The sequence below is a fragment of the Octopus sinensis genome, linkage group LG1 (genome assembly GCF_006345805.1).
Source record: "Octopus sinensis linkage group LG1, ASM634580v1, whole genome shotgun sequence".
Taxonomy (NCBI): domain Eukaryota; kingdom Metazoa; phylum Mollusca; class Cephalopoda; order Octopoda; family Octopodidae; genus Octopus; species Octopus sinensis.
The window spans coordinates 59,214,235-59,241,442 of record NC_042997.1 but is presented as its reverse complement, the minus strand read 5'-3'; the positions used below and the strand labels follow the sequence as shown (position 1 = coordinate 59,241,442).

The following is a 27,208-nucleotide window of genomic DNA, read 5'->3' as shown; positions in this document are numbered from 1 at the left end:
CCTTGAGCTGAGTCCTTAAGCAAAACTTTGAAAATATTCTGAAATGAGGTCACACCAATCATGTCTCCTTCAGCATCACAAAGAAACAATTACTATAAACATGAAAAAAATTTAATATGACAGTACCCCAAACATCACTTAAAATTGTATCTCAAAGAGTGGCCTTTGTCTTTAATGTCAGAAAACATTACATCTCACAACTACTACCAACCCTCTAGAAAACCCTTTAATACCCAGTGAAGTACTGCTCCCACATATGGGGCTGTTTTGCTTCTACACGTAGACATCCCATACTTCATAAGCAAAGCGTTTTGAAGTAGGGATTCACTACACTGGCTGGCTTTAAGTTATTCACCAACACACTATCTCTGGTCTTTTCTACGCTGCGGCCTCTATCTCTGATAGAGTTGGCAGTTATCATGCTACTTCAACATATTAGATTCTCCTCTACTCATCACCCATATGTTCACACTTATCACTACGCCCACTTTAATGTTGAAGAACATTAACTACATTCATCTCACCAGTTTCAGAATGTCTGAGAAGACCGGGAACGCAGCCCCTTCATCCAGACGATACAACTACAAAATTTTTTTAAAGACTATAAACTCTTGATATAACACAAAAACAGAATAATCTACGTTGGTCGATTTTCTGTAGTCATTATAAGAATTTGATCAACAACTTTAAAAAGTTCTGCTATCAGAATTTTTTATTCAAATTTAATCGCAAAAATTGCTTGTTATTTAAACACACAATAAATGTAGAAATTTTCACAATAAACAAATAAACTATGACATATAACACCGGATGTGACCTTTACCGGAAGTATTCTAATGACTGCATGGTGTCTTTATATTTATTTACTTGTAAGATACCATTGCCGGTATGTAATACAATGCTAAATTTTCCTTGGTTACATTTAATTTTCAATTAATTAATTGTTCTTTCTATTCTTTGTCATCGCGGTCTTCACCTAAATAGTCTATTTAGTTTCCCATGACGTGTTCTTTTATAGTATTTAAATCAAGACCTCTGTTCAATTTTAGCCTGGTAAGTTTTGTTCCTCCGGATCCAAAAGTATGGAACTCTATGGAATAAATATTAGCATTAGTATTATAAGATCCTTTCAGTCGATTAAATGTTCTACTCAACAAAAGTGAATTTGTGTATAGTAAGAAAATAAATAACGGTTAACTATACAATAATCAAAAAACGTGAAACGAATTGCGACTTTTTTTCCGATTAAGGGATCTTATTCAAAACGTTCGCTTTTAGTCGATACCCGGCAACGTAGTTTATTGTTTCTTGCTGACATAGACAACCAATAATCTCTTCGATTTATATTCGTTTTATTTGAGATTAAAAGATATCAGAAAGTGATTCTTTAAAAGTTTGGATCAGAAGATAACGTTGAGGAATTCTACTCAAGTACACATACACAAATTTGATTTTAAAAAAATTCAGTATGAGAGATAGTAGAAAACCTCGATTGTTTGTAGTAACGCTTCGAAAAATGAATTAATTCAAGATCAAAATTTACAATGTTAGTAATAATAATAATAATGAAAAACAACGTAACGTTAGAAACACGAACAAGCCAAAACTTTTTTCTTCCAAGGAACTGATAATATATGAATTGTTATAATTAGTAAACAACATTGAACCTTATCGCCCCTCCCTGTCAGATTTATTCTAGGATATGGGCTTTGACTGTTTTACCTGACAACTGACTTTTTAAAATTTCCTTTTCGCAAGAATGGTGTAGAATGCTAGTTCTACACCATTAAACTACTTCCCCTGTACGGCGTGAATTCAAATAACATTGAAGTTGATCTAACTGGCTTTCATTCTTCTGGGGGCCAATAAAATGAGTACCTGTCATATACTAGTGTCGACTCAGTCGATTATCTCTATCGCACGAATCTAGTTTTGTGCTTGTGTAAGAAATTAATATTTTGTACTCACAGGACCAGTGTCAAAAAGTTCCCTTCTAGCCTAGTACTTCGACTAGGTTTGTTGTTTTACTTATACTGCTAATTGTAGCCTGGAAAAAGACATGAATGTGCCAGTTAGGGAACATTTACATGTCACTCAATCTGTTCGAAAAAAGGACGGGATGGTTACCACTGGATTGCCTTTGGTTCGTAGGTCTGCTCAATCAAGCTCAACCAGTTGTTTAGCAATACGAACGCTCTACAGTCTTCTTTTCCCCGCCTCTTTCCCTATTTCTGTAGCTTGTACATGGCGGTGATGTCAATTGTAATTTCATGCTTTGTTGCTTGTCATCAACTTTGTGTGAATTAATTTAGATTTATTTACACTAAGTTGGTATCACACTGTTCCAATCAAGCTTAACTTCTATATGTTAAGGGCAATCTATTTAAGTATTGTAACTTTCGATTAATTTTATTATCTTGTGAAGAAAGTACTCTTGGAAAATTGTTCAACATCATTTTCTTTTGATAGAGTTGCAAGACAATGTTGTGCACTTTGTTGAAAAAGAATCTAGCCATTCATCATCATAGTATGAGTTTGTATCAAGATTTTAAGGTGTATCTCTTTCATTCTAAGTAGTGGTAAAATCTTAATTCCATGAAAGAGATGGGATTTGTGAACCACTGTCTAGAAGAAACAGAATAATGATTCATGTGATGTATAATTAGTCACTGCACATATATACACTTGCTATTACTGGTATAAAGCTAATCCATTTCTGAATCACAATGATCCATATTACGTGATACATACTACAGTTTTTGTAACCTTAAGCAAATGGGAAATAAAGCTTCCTCTATTTGGATGAGATGCTAGTTTATACAGGTATCTTTCTAACAGGCAGAATTAAACTTGGTGCTACTAGCTAACAAATCATTCATCAAATCAACAATGCTGTCACTGCTTGGAGCAATGAATTATTCCTATCCTATGATATCTATTTTCTACTTGCTGAACTGGACCATTTAAGAGTCAAATGCCTAGTCGTAGAAAAAACGTGTTACCTAAGATAAGACACAAATCATTGCATTTATGGGTGATTATCTGTTACCCTATGTGCTTAGCTAGTCACACTCTCTATTACTGATAGAACTTTATAGTTAACTGTTGCTCATTTGGATTAGGTCATATTAAATGTTTTAAAAATTAGTTTTACGTCTGCTTTAACTAGTTTTTCTCATAGTTTTACAGCTGAGTGAACTGGAGCAATTCCCATTGAGGTTAGTAATATTTCTTTACTGCCCACAAGGGGCTAAACATAGAGGGGACAAACAAGGACAGACAAAGGGATTAAGTCAATTACATCGACCCCAGTGCGAAATTGGTACTATATTTATCGACCCCGAAAGGATGAAAGGCAAAGTCGACCTTGGCGGAATTTTAACTCAGAACGTAAAGACAGACGAAATACCACTAAGCATTTCATCCAGCATGCTAACGTTTCTGCCAGCTCGCCGCCCTCATTGAGGTTAATAAATTAAGTACCTCTAATATAGTATGCTCTGTGAAATCAATGAGGCATCTTATAAAATAATGACCAGGTCAAAAAAAACATTTTGATATTGTTTTAGTTAAATCATCTCCACTGTATATTTCTTTTGTTCTCTCTTCTTTTAACTTATTTTTTTTTTGTTTTCACTTTTCAGAAGTAGCCAACCATGTCTGATGATGAAAATGAAGTGTCTTATTATAAGAAAGATAAAGGATTGCATTATGGGAGTCTTGAAGAACATCAGAATACTGACAATGATTCACACCGTAAAACCTCCAGTGCTATAGAAGCTGGAATAGCTGCTGGAAATATTAACATATCAGATGGTTTGCACTTTTCAATACTTCTCAAATTTTGTTTTACCTTTGAAGTACTAATTGTATTCTCAGTATGATGCAGAAAAAATTTTAAAACAGATATGTACAGCAAGTGTTTGTTGTATTTAAAAAAAAAAAACAATTGTTTCCATTTCAGGAGCAGTGTTTGAAATTGATGATGAGCAAAGTGAAAGCCAAGCAGAATTACTAGCAGAATTTGAACGCAGGAAAAGGGTGGGTAACTTGATTTGAGCCTTTCTAAAATCAACTCTGTTATTTGTCTGTGTTGATCATTCTTTCTTGCAGATGATGAAATTCTTCAAGGTACTATGAACTTATGCATTTATGTTAAGATATTACCTAGTGTCAGTCAGTTACATAAAGATCAGTGACATCTAGGTCTTTGTAATATGAAGAGATCATTAAGTATTTATGATATCCTATAAATGCATGTAGTTCTTTGTGATATCATGTAGAGTTATCTAGTTCTTGTGATTAAAATTTCTTGTTTTGGCACAAAAATCAAACTCCAGAGATGGGAATGAGATTGTCATATTCATCTTCTTTTCAAGGATATTAATAATGTATATGCAACAAAAGGGCTTTAACTGCTGACAGAAAAATCATTGTGGTATTAGATAGAAACAGATTTTTTATTATTTAATTGAGATGCAAATTTTCATTATACACTTTTAGCACATTCCTAACAAAAACTCTGTTGATTCTTTCTAAGTTTCATGGGTGCAGTTAGTTCTCTTTTTGTTAGTCTATGAAGATATTGTGAATGAAAGGTGTCAGCCATTTAAATGAGTATAAAAAATAAATATACTGATATGTTGTTGCCCTTTAGCACTTATTAGACATCCTGCCATCAAATATATTCCAGCTTGACTATTCCATCTTTTTTGTGAGTAATATACTACAACTATCCTATGTGTCCTTTTCAGTTTTTAAGCAGTAGAGTGTAGTTTGAGGGGAATTTGGCTGCTGTTTGTAGCAGCTCAAGTGACTACATAGAGGCAACCTGATATTATAAATATATATGTACCATGTAAAAAGCACTCATGCTGCGGCCATATAAAAGCGCTTGTACAGTGCCACATTAAAAGTACCCAGCACACACTGTAAAGTGGTTGGCATTAGGAAGGGCATCCAGTCACAGAATCCATGCCAAACCAGATTGCAACCCAGTGCAGCTTTTCAGCATGGAAAACAGATGTTAAAGGAGTGGGAGAAGGAGGAGGATGAAGATGATGTGGTACTGTCACTGCTGCTGTATGGCTATTAGCAAAGCAAATGGATGTCCATAAGTTATAAGTATTCGGTTGTTTGATTGACTGACCTACTTGCTGAATGAATTAGCATGTAAGTGGCTGAACATTCCACAGATATGTACCCTTAATGTAATACTTGGGCAGAGTCATTGAATTACTGGTACAATCTCTATAACAAACTTCTCAACATTTTCTGTCCACCTAACTTCAATTACAAGGCTTGTGTTGACCTGGTGATATGGTAACTAACACTTACCCAAGATGCTATTCAGTGAGATTGAATCCAGGATCCTGATAGTGCTGCTTCCTTATCATTAGACAGACTGTATCACATTAATTACTTCTTACTCATCCAACAATATCATCCTGAGTATACTCTTATCAGAGGGTTTTTTTGCACTTGTAGAATGCTGTCCTTTGCTAATGGAAGCTGATCTCTAACCATCAATGATTTAATTGCATTGTTCAAAATGACAAGGTCATTATTAGATTAATTTACTTCATATCTATTTGGAGTTAGGAAGGGCATCCATCCATAGAAACTTGCCAAATTAGATTGGAACCTGGTGCAGCTCCCTGGCTTACCGGTTTTTAATCAAACCATTCAAACCATGCCAGCATGGAAAGTAGATGTTAAATGATGATGATTATAATAAAATCATCAGTTAAAAACGAAAGAACATACTTCAGACATAACTAGATTGGGTGTTTAGTTCCAGATGAGTCAAATCTATGATTCAGTCTCAGTCAAAAGCTGGAAATATTTTGCTTTTGCTGCTAGGCCTTGAAAAAACATGCTTTCTTATATAGGTACAGTGCTTCATATTTACAGGGGAAAGGTGACTTTTGTGTATAGGTGCAGCTATGGCTGTGTGATTATGAAGTCTGCTTCACAACTACATGGTTTCAGGTTCAGTCCCTCTCTGTGGTATCTTGGGCAAGTGTCTTCGACAATAGCCTCAGATCAATCAACATCTTGTAAGTGAAATTGGTAGATAGACATAGATAAAAACGTCAAGGAAGCTTGTTTCCACATGTGTGTCTATGGAGTTTATTGGAGTGGATTTTCTATGGTCAGATGTCATTCCTATCACTAACCATCACCTATTTCCAAACAAGGTAATTTTTTCATGTCCAAACATGATCTTGCAAAATATTGGAAATGACTGGCATTGTATGACAACTGTCATGCAATTTGAAGGAGATGCAAACATACACATCTGCATGTCCTTGTTAGTGCTGTCGGAGAAAAAACAACAAAAACAAAAAAAACAGTAACATTATTTAAATTCTCCAGTAAACAAAAGTCCCATTGTTCATTGGGCATTTGATGACCAGTGGAATGAAAAATATCTTACTTGTTGATGACAGGTGGTGTCTGGTTGTAGAAAATCTGCCTCAATATCATCATCAACATTTAATGTCTGTTTTCCATGCTGGCATGGGTTGGATAGCATGACAGTAGCTGGCAAGGCTATGGGCAACACCAGGTTCCATAGTCTGTTTTGGCTTGGTTTCTAAGGCTGGATGCTTTTCTTCATGCCAGCCACTTTACTGAGAGTACTGGGTGCTTTTTATGATGTGTCACTGTGCTTTTTATGTGGAACCAGGACCAGTGCTTTTTACATGGCACCAGCACCCATACCAATGATTTTTTTCATGGCACTTTGGTTTTCCACTGTGGAAAAACAGATGTAAAAATCATGATGATGATGATTTGTTAATGTTTAGTAATAACTGTTTTGCACAACAATTTGCACATTACTTTTGATTTGTCTCTCTGAATCTCTAATGCAGGCTCGACAGATCCAAGTATCCACTGATGACACTGAAGTAAAAGCTACTTTAAGGCAGCTCGGGGAGCCTATATGTAAGTCTTTAATGAAATATATTTACTTTGTTATTTACTTTAACTGTTTTTGTTTTCCCTTATACACATGCACACTGCTGCACAGGTTTCAATCTATTCTCCTATACACAAGTGTTGGATACCATTAAAGAACAGTCTATATACTTACACTTTTTACTCCAATCTTTTCAGTCTTGTGTCTGTCCATCATCAGTATGGAGCTGTTACAAATCATTTTTATCTGCATATCCATTCTTAGAGGGCACGTGACTCTGTCTTTAAAATTGCCTACCTGCTTTGGATACTTAAGTTCATTTGTACTGTTGATGATGAAACTTGCATAGCTGTCTTCCTTTGGCAGCTTTTTTTCCCCCCCATTTTAGTCAGGAAAAAAACACTGTCCATGCTCCTTTATAAAGCTACCGAGATCAGTGAATGGGACGGTGGAGCATTCTCAACAATGTGTTTATATTGTATATGTGTTAAAGATTATTCATGCTGTTCTTTTTATTTAAGCATTTTTTTCTTGGATTTTTATTTATAAACTTTGTTCGATTTTGTTCTTTAGGTCTCTTTGGAGAAGGTCCTGCTGATCGTCGAGAACGTTTGAGGCAGTTGTTAGCTCAGATTGGAGAAGACACTATAAAAAAAAAGAAAATTGAACAAGAAGAAAAAAAGAAGAAAAGAGAAGAGGTAGAGTTTTCAAAAATGATTACATCATTCTATTTTATAGTATGTAGATTCTGAATAATGTGCATTATCTTTTCAGTTATTGTTTCTGATGTAGGAATTGTGAAAGTTTAGTCATCAAAATTCTGTTAATATTGGACTTCTCTGGATCTTAGTTTACATTTGTTGTTTATTTCGCTGTTAAGTTTTGATTTCCCTTCATACACTCTCTCTGTCTGTCTCTCTCTTTACTTCTAACCTGATGACTTTTAGCCATCTGCCATTTCTACTCTGACCATTTCACTCGATATTTTTCTTATATCTTTCCAAGTTATCAACCAGTTATTTATCCTGTTTTCATCTCATTTCAACTGCTTCATTCTTTGATTCCATGTTCTCTGACATAACTGTTTCCAATTGATGCCATCTCTCTTCACTTTGCAATATGTGGACAACTACTGAAAATAATTTATCTTCACTGGACACATCTTACTTTTGTTTTGGACACACTATTTCAAAATTCAGACCTGACTGTTATATTAATGCTAAAGTGATATATTTAGTGCTGACAGGGTTCTGAATTCAAACCTTGCTATAACCATTTTCATGTCCTCTTAACACTGCCCTAAACAACCTCAATGAGAAATGGGTGCTTTTCCATTTCAGACTGAGATATCTAATATTACAAAGTATCTGTTTTCTGTAAAATTATTAACTGCAGATATTTGCAGGCAAATAACCAAATTGACCGACTCATTAGCCATGAGCAGTATATATATATTATTTCAAACATTTTACACTGTTCTTTTTGATATTTATATGTCTAGGCTGGTTCAGAAATTAAATATTCTGATTGCTGTAGTGAATGTCATTGCAGAATAAGTACTGTTTTACGTCAGCCAACACATGTTGAAACATCAGTGTCCCAGAAACCCATGTACCAATGAGCTGAGTATGTTGCATACACTATTATTGTAAAAGAAAAAAGTTATTCTCCTATGATGTACACTACAGCAATTTGTATATTTTGTATCTGAATGTGCCTAGATGCATTAAGAGTATATTTGTAAATAATCATTCCAGATCTCACTGTGCATGGTGCAAATAATGATTTTTTAAATATTTGTTCTTATGTTTATGTAGGAAAATATTACCTGGTATCATGAAGGCTCAGACACACTAAAAGAATCTCGATATTGGTTAGCACTTTATTCTATTCCAAGGTAAGTCAAATTGTGGAATTTGTTGTTTTATATATTATGAAACCACTTGTGACTGTTTCTGTTTTTTAGGGTTTTATCTCCTTAGATACACTTGCATAGAAGGAATATTATTTATTTAATCATAGCCATAATATTACTGGTTCTTAATTTGACAACTTTCATATAATGTAACAATAAAATGTATAATAAAAGCTATAATATTCCTCTTGTTATGTAGTTTGACATGTTGTATCATGTGACTCAATCCTTTAGTTACAGGGGCTTTACTATTTAACAAGGCTGACAGTTCAAAGTGAGAGCTGGACTAGATATGTTATCTAAAGATAAAGGATCTCATATGTCTATGTCATAACTTGACGGGCTATTGTGCTTGAGACTTCACTAAAAGGAAAGAAATAATGTCTACCAGGTTTGTTATAATGGCAACAAATAGGAAAAAAATTAAAAAAGTTGGAAGACAGAAATAGTCTAAAAGTAAACTCAATAGAGGAAAGTGAACTTGCCCAATAGAACAGTTAAGTTTTGATAAATATCCAAAAATGGGATATCTGTGGAAGAACTGGTAAGAAATACCAAATTGCTTATGACTGTTTGAGACATATATCTATAAATGAGCAATATCTATTTTTAAAAATCCTAAAAGGTGTCATAAAACAGTAGCAATGGTTGAACATTGTACAAACCAATTGTTTTCAAGTAATTTGAATACTTCTACTTAAAGAAAAAGAAGAAAATATGTACTGAAAAAAAAAACAATGTTTAAAGTTATTTAACAAACTTTGGAGAAAAAAAACAAAAATTTTGGTAAGTTTGCTAGGAGAATGATTTTGAAAATTTGTGAAATGAAAAATATTTTTGTGTTTTGTACTCACACAATTAGAGATAAACTAAAATCTTGCTTCTTTTTGTTTTGCTTTTAAAATAAAATGAAAGTATCTGGTGATAAAGAATCTTTTGCAGTTGTAGCTTTTATCATTTTCATCATCATCATTACCATTTAGCATCTGTTTTCCATGCCAGTATGAATTAGACAGTTTGCCTGGACCTGGTAAGCCGGAGAGCTGCATCAGGCTCCAGTCTGCTTTGGCTTGGTTTCTACAGCTGGATGCCCGATGCCCTTCCTAATGCCAACCACTCTACAGAGTGTACAGGGTGTCTTTTACGTGTCACCAGCATGGGTGCCTTTAACATGTCACCAGCACTAGTCACTACCTCAGTTTCACTATTTTACATAGCTTGGCATGTCTTCTTAAGCGCAGCAAATTGACAGAAGTCTCAGTCACTTGTCATTGTCTCTGAAGATGTGAGGTGAATTAATGGCAGCTTTGTTTTGGATTGATACTTTACAAGGTGATTCTTTGATCTGTGTGACCACAGCTTGAATCAACATTTAGTGTATAACCTACATTTGATTTGTATTAACATTTAGTGACTACATTCTGTTTGTGTTTACATTCACTGTGTGTATCAACATTTAGTATATGTGACAATAATTGATTTTGAAGATTGTTTAAAGCAGCTGGCTTCTACAAGTTCAGCTGAATTCTACAAGTGTATAAAAGAGGTCAAATGCTCTACAAAAAGAAAGGAGAAATATACCAATTTTGTTGTAGCTTTGTGAGTTTGGCATACTTGCTGTGTCATGTCACTCAGCTCTTTGTCATTTGAGCTGCACTATTTAACAAGACTAGTATTTCAGTGTGTGAGATGAACCAAGCAGTTAAATAGAGTATCCAGAAATAAAAGATCTTGTATGACTATGGCATTACTTGGATGACTTGTGAGAGTTCAATACAGAGATTGAAAAGAAGTACTACTGATGCTATCCTTCTAGTTAGGCAACTGCAGAAGCATTTAGCAAAAAATAAGCCTCTGTACTTGGCATTTGTTGACATAGAGAAAGCCTTTGACAGAGTCCTCTATCCTTTAACTAACAGTCAATGCAAAAGCTAGGAATAGATGAGTAGTTTGTAAAAGCCATGCAAACCATGTACGGGGATGCTGTCAGTAGGGTGAAAGTCAGCCATAAGTATAACAATGAATTTAGTGTACAGATAGGAGTTTGCCAAAAATTGATTCTCAGCACCCCCTTGGTTATCATAGTCCTCCAGTCCATAACAGAGGAATTTAAAACTGGTTACTCTTAAGAGCACCTCAATGTTGATGACCTTGTTCTTTTAGCTGAATCCCTACAAGAGTTAGAGAAGAAATTTCAGATGTGCAAGCAGGGTCTGGAATCAAAGGAATTTAGAATTAAGTTAGCAAAGACCAAAGTCCTAGTAAGTAAGAAAACAGACAAATTGCTAATATCTTCAGGGAGATGGCCTTGCTCAATATATGGAAAAAGTGTTGGTAGAAATTCCATTATGCTGTTTTCAGTGCAAGCTATGGACACATAAGAGGTGCAATCGTATTACAGGAAGGTTAACAGAGAAAGTAGTTTTTGCGTGTGGCAGATGTGCAGGTACAATAAATACGAAGAATATACAGGAACTAGACTTCTTCAAATAGTCCAGTGGGATCCTTAGAAGTAGTAAATAGCTAGTTGATCATGTTAGCAATGGTAGAGGATACTCTGAAAATATTGTTAGAATAAGAACTGGCTGGGCAAAGTTCAGAGAGCTACTACCTTTGTTGGTAATTGTGACATTGTGGTTTCGATTCCTGGACAGGGCGATGCATTGTGTTCTTGAATAAAACATCTCATTTCATGTTACTCCAGTCCCCTCAGCTGGCAAAAATGAGTAATCCTGCATGGACTGGCGTCCTGTTCAGGTGAGGAATTTATACACCATGGAAATTGGGAAACCAGTCCTTATGCGTTGGCATGACTTGAGAAGATAACTTATTTTACTCCCTCTCCCAGTCGAGTGGTCTTTTTTCTTTAAAACAATGTATCCCTTCCCACTTACCTAGCTGTATAGCTCTGTATACATATATCTTAAATTTGAAGGTCTGTTCAATCCATAACAAACAAATATAAAGTTCTTTGAAACCTTTTGGTTACATGCTTTCATTTCATGAATTTCTCTTTCTAAATTATTTTTTTTCAGAGCAAAAGCACGCATCAAACTTCAAAAAGATTCTAAAAACATGCCCAAAGCACAAAGAGATGCTAAATTACATGATCTTCATAAAAGAATTCGGGTACTTATTAATTTTCTTAATTGTTTATGCTTTCATATTGTTATACTTTTTGTTATATTTCATAACTAGCTTAAAAGCAGCACTCCATGTGAACTTTTAGGCTAGCTCCTGCAGAGGGCTAATTGGGCCTTTGGCCCAAAACTAAAGATAGCAATAATAATGAAACATTTATTGGTATCCTACCATCTCAGATTTATTTCACAGGGTGTCACATTTGGAGAATTTTGTATTGCTGTGACATTTTGAGATCACTATAAAGCAGCAGGATGAACAACATTCTTGGTTGACAGACAGAATGTTGCATTTATTAGTGTAGGTAATAGAGGTAAATGTCACAAAGTTTTGGTATTAAATTAAAAAAATTTTCTGATACAGAATGTCGTGGTTATTATTATTGCTAAGGGAGGTGACTCTTGTAAACCGTTTGAAACCTCTTACGGTTACTTTACCTGCTATATATATAGCAGTCCAAATGCTCTTACAGCAGATCCCAATGCTGGATGTTTAAGAACCAAGGTCAGATTTTCAATCCCGGGATCATTCTGATTGCAAAAAGGTATGTCTATGTAGAGCGAATGTAGACTGAGATACAAGGGTTCCAGATGGACAGATAGAATTTCACTTTTATTTATAAAGATTATAATCAAGAATGATGATGATGATGATTTATAATTATAATTTTCTTTGCAATCTGTGTATCGCACTTAAAGTAGACACATTTTTGAAAGCCTTATAAGCTGTAGTATTCATCTCAAAAAGTGTCTCTTGTAGACATATAGTGCAAAAAACTTTGAAATATATCAGTAGCAACCAAAAACCATCCAGCAGTGGTGGTGGCATTGCTAAATACAGATTTCTACTTCTTGGGGCTTCATTAATAGTAAGAAACCACTAGCATCTGCATACTGGTTACTTACTTCTGAGGAAACTTGAAGAAGCATAAATATGTATTTAGCAGTGTTGGATGATTTTCATCTACTGTTGAAATATTCTGAGTTTTTTAACACTGTCAAGCAAAAGATGCTTTCTCGAGATGAGTACCACAGTTCATAAGGCTCTCAACAGTGTATTTACTTTAAGTACAATACACAGATTTCTATTTTGAGCTAATGTTGCTTCTCTCACTAATAATGAATTTTTAAAAATTTTAACTGGAATAAAGTATTTTTGTTTTTATACACGAATTATTGTAGAAATTAAAATTTCTTTTTAGAAGATGAATCATAAGTGAATAGGTATTTTATCAAATTAGGTGGCTTTGAGAGCAGTGTTTTTCTTATTATGTTCAGGACATTCACTTTAAATTGGAAAACAAGTATTTATCATTAACATTAGCTAAAAATAATAACACATAACATCACTACTAGTACTACTTATAATATCAGTATTATTGTTTTGAAATTAACACAAAGAGCTGTATCTGAATATTTCATAGTTTTAAAATCAAACCATTTCAGAATCAGTTTTGTCTTATGTCTCTCTCTCTAAGGTTGATCAAATAAATACCAATAATATTTCATTTGCAAAATTTCTAGGTTTGGAGAGTGTCTGAGCTGGTATTCTCAAAAGCATGAAATGTGATTCAAATTTCCTATTCTACTCATATTATTTAACCCTCCCTTTCTCTTTGCCATCAGAATTAGAACAATGGAAGCAAGCAATTGTATATTCCATGCCCTTAAAAGAGATCTTTCTGGTCTTGCTAATTATTACTCCATTTCTCTTACTCCCAATCTACAGTTTTAAAATAACAGATATAATCAATGACAATCAGCTCTTACAGTATCTTCATTATCACATCTTCAAAGTGACCAATGTGGTTATAAAACCCTTGATCTATGCAAAACAAATACTTTCAATCTTTAGAAAATTATGCAAAATTAAAGCTATATCATCTGGATCTAAAACATTTCCTTACCAGATAAAATCTATTGAATTTCTTACAAAATCCACACTTGTGTCTTACCCAAACTTTGTACCATGTGTTATATATAAACTTTCTGGAAAAGGTTTACACCATACAAAACTTCATATGCCCATATGTTTAATTCCATTCAGTATCATCCAATTTTTCAAACTTCGAATTAACCTAAACTATCTTCTACTTCCCCCTTCATCATCATCATTTAACATGTTTTCCATGCTTGGCTTGGATAGGATGGTTTGACTGGAGCTGGCTAGGAAGAAGATTGCACCAAGCTACATTGTCTATTTTGGCATGGCTTTTATGGTTAGATGCCCTTCCTAACACCAACTACCTTACAGAGTGGACTGAGTAATTTTTATGTGCCACCAGCACCAATGAGGTCTGTTTCCACATAAAAGACCTCGCAACAAACTTAACTGTAATTCACAAGGACTTTTGCAAAACCAAGGTCATTCTTTAGTTTCACTGATTAACCCTATCATGCCATGAACCCATTATAGTGGGAATAGCTTAAATGTAATCTCCAGCAGATTCCCGTTAAAGCTGTAATGAACAACACTCATAGAAAAAGAAGATACAATATTAAAAATAGTCAAACAATCACTTTGCAGCTTTGAGTCAAGTCTGTTTATGATTTATTGTTAATGCTGTCTCTTATAGTTGTTGTCTACTTTTGTTTTTAATTTTAAAAATGGGTTTTTTGTAATGAAATGAGCATATGATGAGCCCAGCCCTTCATCTAGTAAATAAGCGGGGCCTAGACTCTTTGCAGCTAAGGAAATTATTTACTCTTCAGATGAAGTCTTTACCCTTATGAAAGCATAATTTTTTTTTTGTGATTTTGCCCATTAGTTTGCCTGCGATCGTTATTCTTGAGCTGTGTATGCAACTATGTACCTTTTTTGCTCAGGAATCTGGATGGAGGGTAAGGAGCTTGGGTCTGAGAATTACAAATAAAATCTCTCAAATTATGCTAAGTAATATTGCTGTATAATTATAGAATTATTCTTCTCTTTTATCTTGTGTTGTGTTGTCATAATTTCCTTTTTGTCTCAATATCTTGTAGTCTGTGTCTAATGAATGCAGTCAGATAGGAGATAACCGCCCTCTTTCATTCTGTCAGTTTAGTCCAGATTCATCTATGCTTGCTGTGGCATCTTGGTAAGTAGACAAAATTCCTCTTCAGTGGGTTTGCTAGAAATTTTGTAGTTAAATGTCCTATTGCTAACCAGTCAGAAGTTGAACTTAATGTGAACAGGCAAGCTGTTAACTTCATTTTTTTCCCAAATCAAGAAATGAGCTTAGCAGTGCAGTTCTACTCTACAGAGGTTCGCTAAATACTGACAACTCTGTCTAAGTTGTGACATAATAAAAATAAAGATTTTATTAATTACTGATGATGAGTAACTGTAAACATTATCATTTGATTTAATGTTGATTTTCTTTGAATTATCTTTTTTGATTTTGGCTATTTAATCTCTTATCTATTATTCAGGTCTGGTTTATGTAAACTTTGGTCTGTCCCTGACTGCAGTTTGATCCGTACTCTCCGAGGTTTGTAGATTCTAAGTGTATAAACAAACACACACACACATCATAAACCATCATCATTTTGACATCCACTTTCTGATGCTTTCATGGGCCAGAGAATATGTTGAAGTGGATTTTCCACAGCTGGGCGTTCTTCTTGTAGCCAACCCTCACCTATTTCCAAGTAAGGTAATATTTCCCCATGACCAGGCATGTTTCCAGGGAAAATTGGAAACAAAGGACACTGTATGTATGATGGTGGCACTCATAACTATCACATGATGTCAAGGAAAAAAGATAGTAACACACACACATATGCACATACACACATGCACACAGGTACACACATCCACAAACACATATGACAGGCTTCTTTCAGTCCCTGTTTACCACATCCAATCACAAGGCTTTGGTCAGCCTGTGATTATAGCAGAAGACATCCATGGTGCTACACAGTGGGACTGAACCTGAAACCATGTGGTTGGGAAGTAAACTTCTTATGACACAGCCATGTCTTCTCCTGTTAGCTGCTTCTGTCTTTTACAAATCTAAAAAATGATTGTAAAGTGTTACAAAGAAGAATACAACTATAGAACAATGATGCTTGTCATTATTTTGTCAATTTGTCACTCTGTTTATTTACAGGCCATAACTGTAATGTAGGAGCAATTGTGTTCCATCCTCAAGCAACTCTTACTATGGATGATGCATCTTGCTGTCTGGCTTCTTGTGGACAAGATGGCACAGTAAAACTCTGGAACCTTATAAGGTAGTATTTGTTTATGGGTATTTATTATCTACACTGTCTATGCACTACATGATATTTTAAATATTTTTAATTTGGTTCAAAAGTCAGACAAAATCTTAAAAAAAGTAGGCGGGTTGCACTTTTGGCTTCTTCACTTTACATTGTTAAGTATTGTTATGTAGCTCATATTAGTTCTAACCAATCAAACTCTGGCAGAAAAGTAGTATTCAAATTTTTTTAGTTCTGTAAATCATTATCCTGAAAACTAAAGTGTACTGAAGTGTTTGGTTTTGTAGAACATTATTTTTTGAATTTTGAAGCAAATATTATTTTTCAATATTTTTTTGAAGTGTCTGTAACCTGTTTTACACAGTGAAATAACTCAATCATTTCAACACTGCTTGAATCTATATCTATTTAATGACTTAGTACCTGATGCCATCTCACAATAATTAATTGTTGATAGCATTTTTCTATATTTCATTTAGTGATGAACCAGTAGCTGATATTGAAGGCCATGCCCCATACCGAGTGTCTAGACTGGCTTATCACCCTTCTGGAAGATTCCTTGGAACCTGTTGGTCAGTTACATTCTTTATAAACTGAGATTTTTTTTTTTTTTATATATCACAAGTAAATGACAGTCTTATGTTCAACTCCACTATATAGTACTTTAGGAAAGTATCTCCCACCACAATTTTCATACAGAATACCAATAAAGCAGTGCATTTAGACAAAAATAAACTACTTGTGGTCTTTATTTTGCATGAGTTGCATGGCACTACCTTATCACTCTTTCTATCTGAAAAAAGTGAACTAATGGTTCATTGGAAACTATTGTTCACAAAATATATGGTATAAATAAAAATGTTTTCTCTTATTGAAATAGTACTGCTCTTAACATATATCCTGGACAATGGTAAGCTCCTTTTAACTACCATAATCTTCTCTTATTAACATTTTAGCTTACTCTTCTTCCTATTTTGATTAGTGAATAATTCTCCAAGCAGCCTGTCTCCATAAGAATACACAAATTCCCTGGTAAATTTATGATATGTATGATGTAGCTCAAAATATATGCAAGCTGATGGTAATGGTTAGTGATACAAGAGGCTTTTATGCAGATGTTGGAGTTGTAGGTCTGATAGGTAAAATAGCACAGAACACTGGAGATTGGCTCACAGTCTGAGCAGTAGACAAAATAGATAGAGGATAGCAATGATGATAAATGTTTATTATTGCTGTTATTACAGTTTATTAATGTCTTTAATATTGTAGTTTTGACAATTCTTGGCGACTCTGGGATTTGGAAGTACAGGAAGAAATTCTTCATCAAGAAGGACACAGTAAACCTGTCTATTGCATTGCTTTCCAGAAAGATGGTGCTCTAGCGAGTACAGGGTGAGTGTGCAAGTTTTTTTAAGTTCATGTTTTCAGAAATACTAAATGCAAGAAGCTTCTTTAGATTTCTTTTCTAATAAGCAGGTGGTAATGAATTTTTTTTCAAGGTTGATTCTCTATCTAGTTAGTGTTGAGTGTGAGAGTTTTCTTTCAAAACAGTGTTCTTGTAATTACAAGATATGAGTGAATTGCTTTTTAATAAAGCTACTGCTTTGGAATATACAAGTGAGTTAGTTTGTTTTCTTTTTCTTTTTTTAACAACAATACTCTGATGTATATCAGATAAGAGGAGATCTTTTAGATTAGTAGTGAGTATAAGTTGGGTGTTTATAATGCATAAAGACATAATAAGGCCTGAGTGTGATTGATTCCTTAAGAGTATGCTTTAACAAGTACAGAGTGAGACAGTATCCCTGGAATTGTAAGTAATTTTTTAATCTTCCATTTGTCTGGCAGATTGTTTATTCACAACAGTTTTTTTAAAAGGTAAGTTGATGATTCTTCCTTTTGACTGCTTTTTGGAAACAGTGAGAGATGGTATCAGCAAGAATTGTGCAGTCTTGTCTCTACTGTTGTGAAGAGAACACTTGTTTGTTTCTCTGTTGGGGTGTGAAATTATCCCAAATTACGATATGTAAAGTGGAGGTGTGTGTATTCCAGTCCACTCAGCTGGCAAAAATGAGTAATCCTATGACAGACTGGTGTCCCATCCACTGGAGAACATATATATATATACCATGGAAACCAGGAAACCGGCCCTATGAGTCTATATGACTCGGGAAGGAACTTTACTACCATAACTAAAAGAAGCTTTAAATCACCACTTTTCAAACAAAGGGGAGATGTGGTTTGATGTGTTCAATATGGTAGCAGGGAGAAATGATGCTTCAAGAAACGTCTGTCATTGACCTCTTGTTTTTTCATTTTGACTATTCTATATGTTCACAGAATAAGCTACAGCACCATCACTTCGTATGTATGGTGCTTATAGAGGGGGATCTAAAAAGAAAACTAGAAAATACTTCTCAAAAACATCTCAGAATAGAAATTAGAAGACTATTGCCAGATCAGAAGCTGTTGTGTCTTCATTACCTTCCAACCACAATCATCACATTAGTGTAACTCTTTATTTCAAATTGTGTTGTTGATTGATTTCTTATTTTTTTCTATCTTCTGTATCATTTTACTGATAAAAAAAATTATATGCGCAATCTTGTGAATGTCCACTTAATAAACCAGAGTTATAAACAGCACAGTTTTTTAATCAGTATTATATTTTTGTATTAAACCCTGCTTCAATGCAGTCTTTTTGTCACCAGTGAATTGAGAAATACGGTATAGGAACAGTATGAATATATTTTACAAGATAATAATGATACTTGAATTTTTCTTCTAATGCAATGGTGTAACATCCTATCATATAAACGATATTTGAAAGTGTTACCCGACTAAGGAAGGGTTAAGAACAATTAGATGGTGGTAGGGGTTGAGTTTTCAATAAGGATGGGCAGTATTTGTAAGAAAACAGAAGAAAAAGAAAACTGCACCTGACAAGCAGGTTGGTTGTGTGAGGTTAGTCTTGTTGCTTTTGCTTTTTAAGTTTAGTAAGATATTTGAATGACAATAGCTTCTGTGCAAGCTTATTCAGAAAGCACTTTGCATAATGTTTAATACTTGGGTGATTTGGGTGGGGAAATGTTTGTATAATGACAAGGGATAAAAGAAATGAATATTGTTTTTAAGTTAGATGAAATTGGTGCAAGCTAGTCTACAATAGTAGAATTACAATACAATATAAAAATAACTTTGACTTATGTAAGGATGAAAATCATTTATTTGTATAATAATTAAAATCATAAATGATATGCTATAAATATAATCTTTGCATGAGCAGCATAATAAATGTTATTATTATTGCTGTTGCAGTTCTTATCTATTAACAGATGTATATAATGAAGAGGGGTTGTTCAAGTTTATTGTTTATGTAGTAAGCCAGAAAATTCTTACATTCTCTCAATTTCCTGTAATTTGGACCACCTCATGGTCTCAGCAGACAAAATGGAAGGATGTTGTATGAAATTATGTAATATCACATCGTCATCATCATTGTTTAACATCTGTTTTCCATGCTGGCATGGGTTTGACGGTTTGACTGAGAACTAGCAAGCCAGAAGGCTGCACCAGGCTCCAGTCTGATTTGGCAAAGTTTCTACAGCTGGATGCCCTTCCTAATGCCAACCACTCCGAGAATGTAGTGGGTGCTTTTTACGTGCCACCAGCATGAGGGCCAGTCAGGCAGTACTGGCATCGACCACACTTGAATAGTGCTTTTTACGTGCCACCAGCATGGGAGCCAGTCAGGTGACACTGGCATTAACCACGCTGTAGGAAGATTTTCTGTACATGTATGATTATAGAAATTTAATATGTTATATAAACTTATTTTAGTATATATATTACCATGGATGCCCTTCCTAACTACACTCATTGCCTGGTGCAGCCTCCTGGCCTCCCAGACCCAGTCAAGCTGTCCAACTCATGCTAGCATGGAAACGGATGTTAAACGATGATGATGATGGCGATGATGGAAATATAATATTTGATATTAATGTCTTTGTGGACATTACAACCTTGGAAGTAAGATCACCTCTAAAAAAATATACATATTTTTAAAAAAGGCACAGGTGTGGTTCTGTGGTAAGAAACTTGCTTCCCAACCACATGGCACTGTGGGCAAGTGTCTTCTACTATAGCCTCAGACTGGCCTAAGTCTTGTAAGTGAATTTGGTAGACAAAAACTGAAAGAAGTCCATCATGTAAAAAGACCCCCTTTGGTCATGAATAATGACACAGCTTGCTTCTACAGCTGAATGAACTAAAGCAGTGTGAAATAAAATGTCTTCCTCAAGAGCATAACACTCAGGGTAGTGCTGGAATCATACTCACAACCCAGTGGCAGATCTATAAGACTAATGCAGCTTAAGCTTCAGGGCCCCTAATACCTGAAGAATCTCTCTGATCAATTTAATTTTTTCATTCTGTCAGTATTTTTCTTTTTGTATTTTGCCATGCAGACAGGGTCGATAAAACAAAGTAGACTGAGAAAAAAGTTTTGTCTCTACACCTCTTCCCTAAAAAAGGATGGTGCTAGTGAAATGATAAGGAAAAGTAAAAAAAAACATGTATTTATGTATGTGAGTTTGTGTGTGTGTGTATATATATATATATATATTCTACAAAATATTTGTAGTGGCTTCATGCAGGCATAGCGTCTGTATTTTTCTACATATTTCGCCAAAAAGATTTCTGAAAGACATTGAGGGGAAAATAAAAATTTTGAAATGCTGATTTTTTTTTGCAGGTTCAGAATCTCTGCAGTAAAAAAAATGAGATTCTGTAGAAAAAGCACCCTCCAAAAAACCCAAAGGGGTGCAGTCCATGTGCTTTACCTCTGCTTAAGGCTTTAAGAATGCCATATAAACCCCTCATAATGTTATATATATTTTTTGGAATTTCCAGACAATTTTTGCAAATTTGTATTCTATACATGGGACTTCATACAATTATGCATAAAAACAAAAAAAAGTTAATAAATTGTAGGGGTGCATGTTATTTTTAGCACCTCAATGACAAAAAAAAACAAGCAACACGTATTTTATAGTTTTAAGCAGTCAATATGCAAATATGCATTCTTTTGGTCTCTTTTGTTGAACTGCTAAGTTATGGAGACATAAACACAACAACATCAGTTGTCAAGTGATGGTGGTGGGGACAAATACCGACATGCATAAATATATTTATATATATATACACGGCGGACTTCTTTCAGTTTCCGTCTGCCAAATCCACTCATAAGGCTCTTGTTGGCCCAAGGCTATAGTAGAGGACACTTGTCTAAGGTGTCATGCAGTGGAACTGAACCCAGAACCATGTAGTTGGGAAGCAAGTTTCTTACCACTCAGCCATGTCTCCACCTAATTATATATATATGTATATATATATATAATTTAGATAAAGATAGTTATGGCCAGTTTATAGGGCTACACAGGGTTTTGTATCTATAAACTGCTTAGCTTTACAATGTCTTGTCTGACCAAGCCATTAGGGTCTGATAAAACATTGTAAAGCTAAGCACTTTATGGACACAAAACCCTAGGTAAACCCATAAGCTGGTCATAATTATCTTTATCTAAATACTCTATTGCTCTATAACTTAGAGTGTGCTTCTCTTTTGGATTTATGATTTACTAATGATCAGCCCACTCTCCTCTGAAAAGACTTGTTTTTGTCTTGCAAAGTACTTGGTGACCCTGTCATTGAAGGTGCGACTTAAAAAGCATCCAGTCCATACTGTAAAGTGGTTAGTGTTAGGAAGGGCATCCAGCTGTGAAAATCCTGCCAATACAGTCAAAGAAGTCTGGTGCAGGGTTCTGCCTGGCTGGCTCCTATAACACTGTCCCACTCATGCCAGCATGGAAGGTGGACATTAAACAATGATGATGATGATGATTTGTGTGTGTATGTGTGTATATATATATATTTCTGTTTCTATATATATGTTTCTCCATCTATTTATTCTCAGAGGACTTGATGCCTTTGGAAGAGTTTGGGATCTTCGGACTGGTCGATGTGTAATGTTTCTTGAAGGACATCTTAAATCTGTGTTAGATATTGATTTCAACAGTGATGGGTGAGTACTATATCTTTTTTATAAGACACTGTATTGATGTATTGGAACGACTTATTGTATGGCTGTATTGTAAAGATGTAGTTTAGAAAAGGAAATGTGTTTTGTACATGAATTAAGTCATTAGACACAAATAAAGCTATATGCTGAGTTTATCATTGTTTCTGTTCTATTATGTTTATCACTAGGTATCACATTGCAACTGGCAGTGAAGACAACACAGCTAGATTATGGGATATCCGTCAACACAAATGTGTCTACACCATTCCTGCTCACACCAACCTTGTTTCACATGTGAAATTCCAACGTAAGTAAGCAGTTAGTGTAGCTATTTCCACTGTTGTTTCTTTATGCCTCTTACTGTTATCATCATTATCATTTATTTTAATTTTTATTATTATTATTATTATTAATTATTATTATTATTAATTATTATTATTATTATTATTATTATTATTATTATATCATCATCATCATCCTCGTCGTCGTTGTTATTGTTAAGGTGGTGAGCTGGCAGAATTGTTAGCAGGCTAGGTGAAATGCTTAGTGGTATTTCATTTGTCTATAGGTTCTGAGTTCAAATTCTGCCGAGGTTGACTTTGCCTTTCATCCTTTCAGGATCAATAAATTAAGTACCAGTGAAACACGGGTCAATGTAATTGACTATTCCCCCCCCCCCCAAAAATTTTCAGGCCTTGTGCCTATAGTAGAAAGGCTTATTATTATTATTATTATTAATAAGGCAATGAGCCAGCAGAATTGTTACCATGCCAGACAAAATGTTTAGCAACATTTTTCCTGACTTTATGCTCTGAGTTCAAATTCTACCAGGGTTGACTTTGCCTTTCATCCTTTTGGGGTCGATAAAATAAGTACCACTTGAGCACTGGCTTTGATATAATTGACATACCTTCTCCCTTACAATTGCTGGCTTTGTGCCAAATTTTTGAAACCATTATTATTATTATTATAATTATTGTTATTGTTATTAGGGTGACAAGCTGGCCAAAATGCTTATCAGCATTTCATCCATCTTTTTGTTCTGAGTTCAAATTCTACTGAGGTTGACTTTGCCTTTCATCCTTTCAGGGTCAGTAAAATAAGTACTAGCTGAACACTGGGGTCGACGTAATCAACTCATCTCCTCCCCCAAAATTGCTGCCCTTGTGGAAAAATTTGAACTTGTTGTTATTATTATTATTATTATTATTATTATTATTATTATTATTATTATTATTGGAGGCGCAATGGCCCAGTGGTTAGGGCAGCGGACTCGCGGTTTCGATTCCCAGACTGGGCGTTGTGTGTGTTTATTGAGCAAAAACACTTAAAAGCTCCACGAGGCTCCAGCAGGGGGTGGTAGTGACCCCTGTTGTACTCTTTCGCTACAACTTTCTCTCACTCTCTCTTCCTGTTTCTTGAGTAACACTGCGGTGGACTGGCGTCCCGTCCAGCTGGGGGAAACACATAGGCCACAGAAACCAGGAAATCGGGCTCATGAGCCTGGTTAGACTTGAAAAGGGTGACATTTTTATTATTATTATTATTATTATTTAGGCAATGAGCTGGCAGAATCTTTGGCATACCAAACAAAATGTTTAGCAGCATTTCATCCAATTCTATGATCTGATTTCAAATTTCACCAAGGTTAACTCTGCCAGAACTGGGGTTGATGTAATTGACCAGCACCCCAACCCTATCCTGCAAAATTTCAGGTCTATAGTAGAAAGGATTATTATTATTATTATTTGGATGTCAATGATAATGTTGACATGCATCTCGTATATTGGAGTTATGCTTTTTTGAGAAAGACAGAATCTCTTTGATGTGGAAAGCTCATAGTTGAAAATGTGGGTATTCTGTGACCTGTTTAGTAGAATTTAAAAGATCATGCATTTCATTTCATCTTTAAATAATTAATACCTGTGTTAGTATTGACTTTATACTATGTTTCTTTTTAATATAACATTGGCTTTTCTCGCCAGATTTATAGTTGAAGGATAATAAATAGTTATGATATTTGTACCTTTCCTAAAAATAATAGTTTCAAATTTTGGCACAAGGCCAGCAGATTTGGAGGAGAAGGTAAGTAAATAGCATCTACCCCATTGTTCAACTGGTACTTATTTTATCAACCCCGAAAAGATCAAAGGAAAAGTCAACCTTGGTAGAATTTGAACTCGTAACATAAAGACAGGTGAAATACCATTAAGCATTTTGCCCAGCATGCTAATGCTTCTGCCACCTTTTCACTTTACCTTTCCTTAAAAAAATTAACATTATAAATGAAATGGTTTTAGTTTGGAATCATAACTGGGATCAGGACTCAGTGTACATGCTGGGATTTGAAACCTGGACAATCTAACATTGACAGGGGTGACAGTGCTACTAAAATTCATGTTGGTAGCAGTGATTATCTTTTGACTTTTACTTGCTTCATGGACTGTGGCCATGATGGAGCACCACTTTGAAGGGATCAGTTGAACAAATCAGTCTCAGTATTTATCTTTTGTTTAACCCTTTCGATACCAACCCAGCTGAAACCGGCTTTGGTTCTGAGTATAAATGTCTTGTTTTCATAAGTTTTGAATTAAAATCTTCCACCAAACTTTAGTCACAATTTATGTTCCTAACACTAACTTAATGATAACTAAGTTATTTTACTAAATTCTTTGTTATATTTAAAGTAATTGAAAGAAACACAGAGCATCTCAAAATAAATACAGTAACGAAAGGGTTAAGCATGGTACTTACTCTTTTTGCTGAACCACTAAGTTATGGGGGCATAAAGAAGTCAACACTGGTTATCATGTGGTGGTGGGAGACAAACGCAAATACAATGACCCATATAGTTACACACACACAGTGGACATCTTTTAGTTTCCATCTACCAGATCCATTCACATGGCTTTAGTCAACCCAAGGCTATAGCAGAAGATACTTGGCCAAGGTGCCACACAGCCACGCCTTTGCTAATAATAATATTTATCTTAATTGCTTAACGTTTTAAAAATATTTTACATGACCTTTGTTTGTGATTGACTTTTATATATTTACTTACAGCTGACCATGGTCACTACCTGGTAACTTCTTCATATGACAATACATCTAAGGTCAGTGGTTTCATTTTATATCTTTACCAGAATGGTGGAACTGTTTGATTTAGTCTTATTTAGTTTGGTTTCATTCTACAGGTTACATCTTGATGAGGTATATTGAGTGAGAAAAAAAAAAACTTTGTGAGAGAGGAAGTTTTGATATTGCTGAACTATCATTGCAAAAAGCTGTATGTGGTATGGCATATATGGAGGTTGAGCTTATGGTACAAAATAGTTTCTTTTCAATGTTGAATCTTCCTATTTAATTTCTAAAGTCAAAAGAAACCTCTAGATGATTTTTAATTTTTTAAATTACAATGTCCACAGTCACTTTAAGCCCTCCTATTGGGAGTGTCTGGATGATCTTGTGAATGTTAATGTTAAATTTGAATTGTTCCAAGTTGAGAGATCTTGGATTTGAGAAAATGAGATTTATGAACAAAGGTGGAGTGAGTATATTAGGCTTTATTGAAGATAAGTTCAAAGTAGATATCATTGCAATAGAAAATTATCCATCTAGTGGTAATGTATTATGCAAAATGAGTGGAACTATAATTAGAACCAATAAAAGAAGTGCCAATTCAATAGAGGGTTAGATGCTAGAGAGAGAGAGAGAGTGTGTGTGTGTGTGTGTGTGTGGCTTTTTCTAGTGAGTGACCAGTTTGTCCCAGAAATAATCCTGTATGTTCAGATATAAATTATAGAAGTTGTATTCCTTTATGGTTAATATTTGTGTCCTGTAAAGAGCCAGAACCTACTTAGTTCTAAGGTGTTGTTCAGTCTTCTAGAATGAAGTATATTTTGTTTGTATTTCATTTAGAAATCCTTAACCTTTTGAGTATCAATAACATTTCGCAACATGATATGAAATGTCCAAATGTCATCCATCATCATTTATAATGTACCTAATTATATCTGTAAATATACTGAATGATTAATTTCTGTTTTTGTTTCATTTTTATGTTTTTAGATATGGACCCACCCTACATGGTCACCTATGAAAACACTTGCTGGTCATGAAGGCAAAATCATGGGATTTGACATCTCGCCAGATCTCAAATATATGGCTTCCTCTTCCTATGATCGGACATTTAAGTTGTGGGCCTCTGAAATGCTTGGGAGTCTTTGATAAATTACCTGGTCTTTGACTGAATGTCAGATAATATAATATTCTATGAGAGCCATTCTATTGTGAATGACTATTAATATCAATTACCATCAGTTCTATTTCTTAGAAAAAAAATGATAGTCCTTGTGTTTTACTCAAATATTATCATTTCTGACAGTCTAGTATTGTCTCATTGACTATGACAGTCCAAATGCCTTGATCACTGATTATCTTCTCCATACCCAGAACTGTTCATACACTTCTAACAACAAAATGAAAACAGATAAAATAAAAATGTGAAGCCCATTGAATCATCATCATTTAAAAGAGTATATAAAAATTTCTATAAAAAATTATATATAAATGCTTGTCAAAATAAATCTTTTTATGCCTCTGAATTCAATTCTTTTCGTGCATCTTGTATATGATCTTTTAAAATGACATCAGCTTCATTGAACGTATTGTTTGTTTCCAATGGCAGAAGCTTCAGTAAAGTTAATGCAACTTAAGAAGATAAAATTTTTCTATTTAGAGATTCTATGATATTGACAATAGCTTAAACAGTGCCAGACTAAATGTATTACAGAATATAGTTTAATCTCATCTAGTTGTAACTCTTTATCTTCTGTCTTTCACTTGTTTCAGTCATTAGACTGTGACCATGCTGGGGTACTGCCTTGAAGGGTTTATAAGGGTCCGTTGACCAAGATACTCTCATGGAATGTGCCCAAATGAGGTTT

At 34.6% G+C, this 27,208-nt stretch overlaps 1 protein-coding gene across 2 annotated transcripts; it reads left to right on the top strand.

Moving 5' to 3' along the window:
* The first annotated feature begins 782 nt into the window (after positions 1-782).
* On the top strand, positions 783-26,771 carry LOC115215593 (U4/U6 small nuclear ribonucleoprotein Prp4). 2 transcript variants are annotated; one of them, XM_029784821.2, is made up of 16 exons: positions 783-886; positions 3,645-3,816; positions 3,965-4,041; positions 6,879-6,951; positions 7,499-7,623; positions 8,743-8,822; positions 11,876-11,969; positions 14,963-15,057; positions 15,392-15,450; positions 16,072-16,195; positions 16,663-16,755; positions 17,453-17,575; positions 22,158-22,265; positions 22,451-22,569; positions 25,326-25,375; positions 26,331-26,771. In XM_029784821.2, exons 2-16 carry the CDS (start codon positions 3,657-3,659, stop codon positions 26,487-26,489), a joined length of 1,539 nt encoding a protein of 512 aa, XP_029640681.1. In that variant the 5' UTR covers positions 783-886; positions 3,645-3,656; the 3' UTR covers positions 26,490-26,771. The 2 variants fall into 2 exon arrangements, with proteins under 2 accessions (XP_029640681.1, XP_036357211.1); XM_036501318.1 differs by lacking the exon at positions 783-886 and adding an exon at positions 907-1,053.
* Positions 26,772-27,208: the final 437 nt, after the last annotated feature.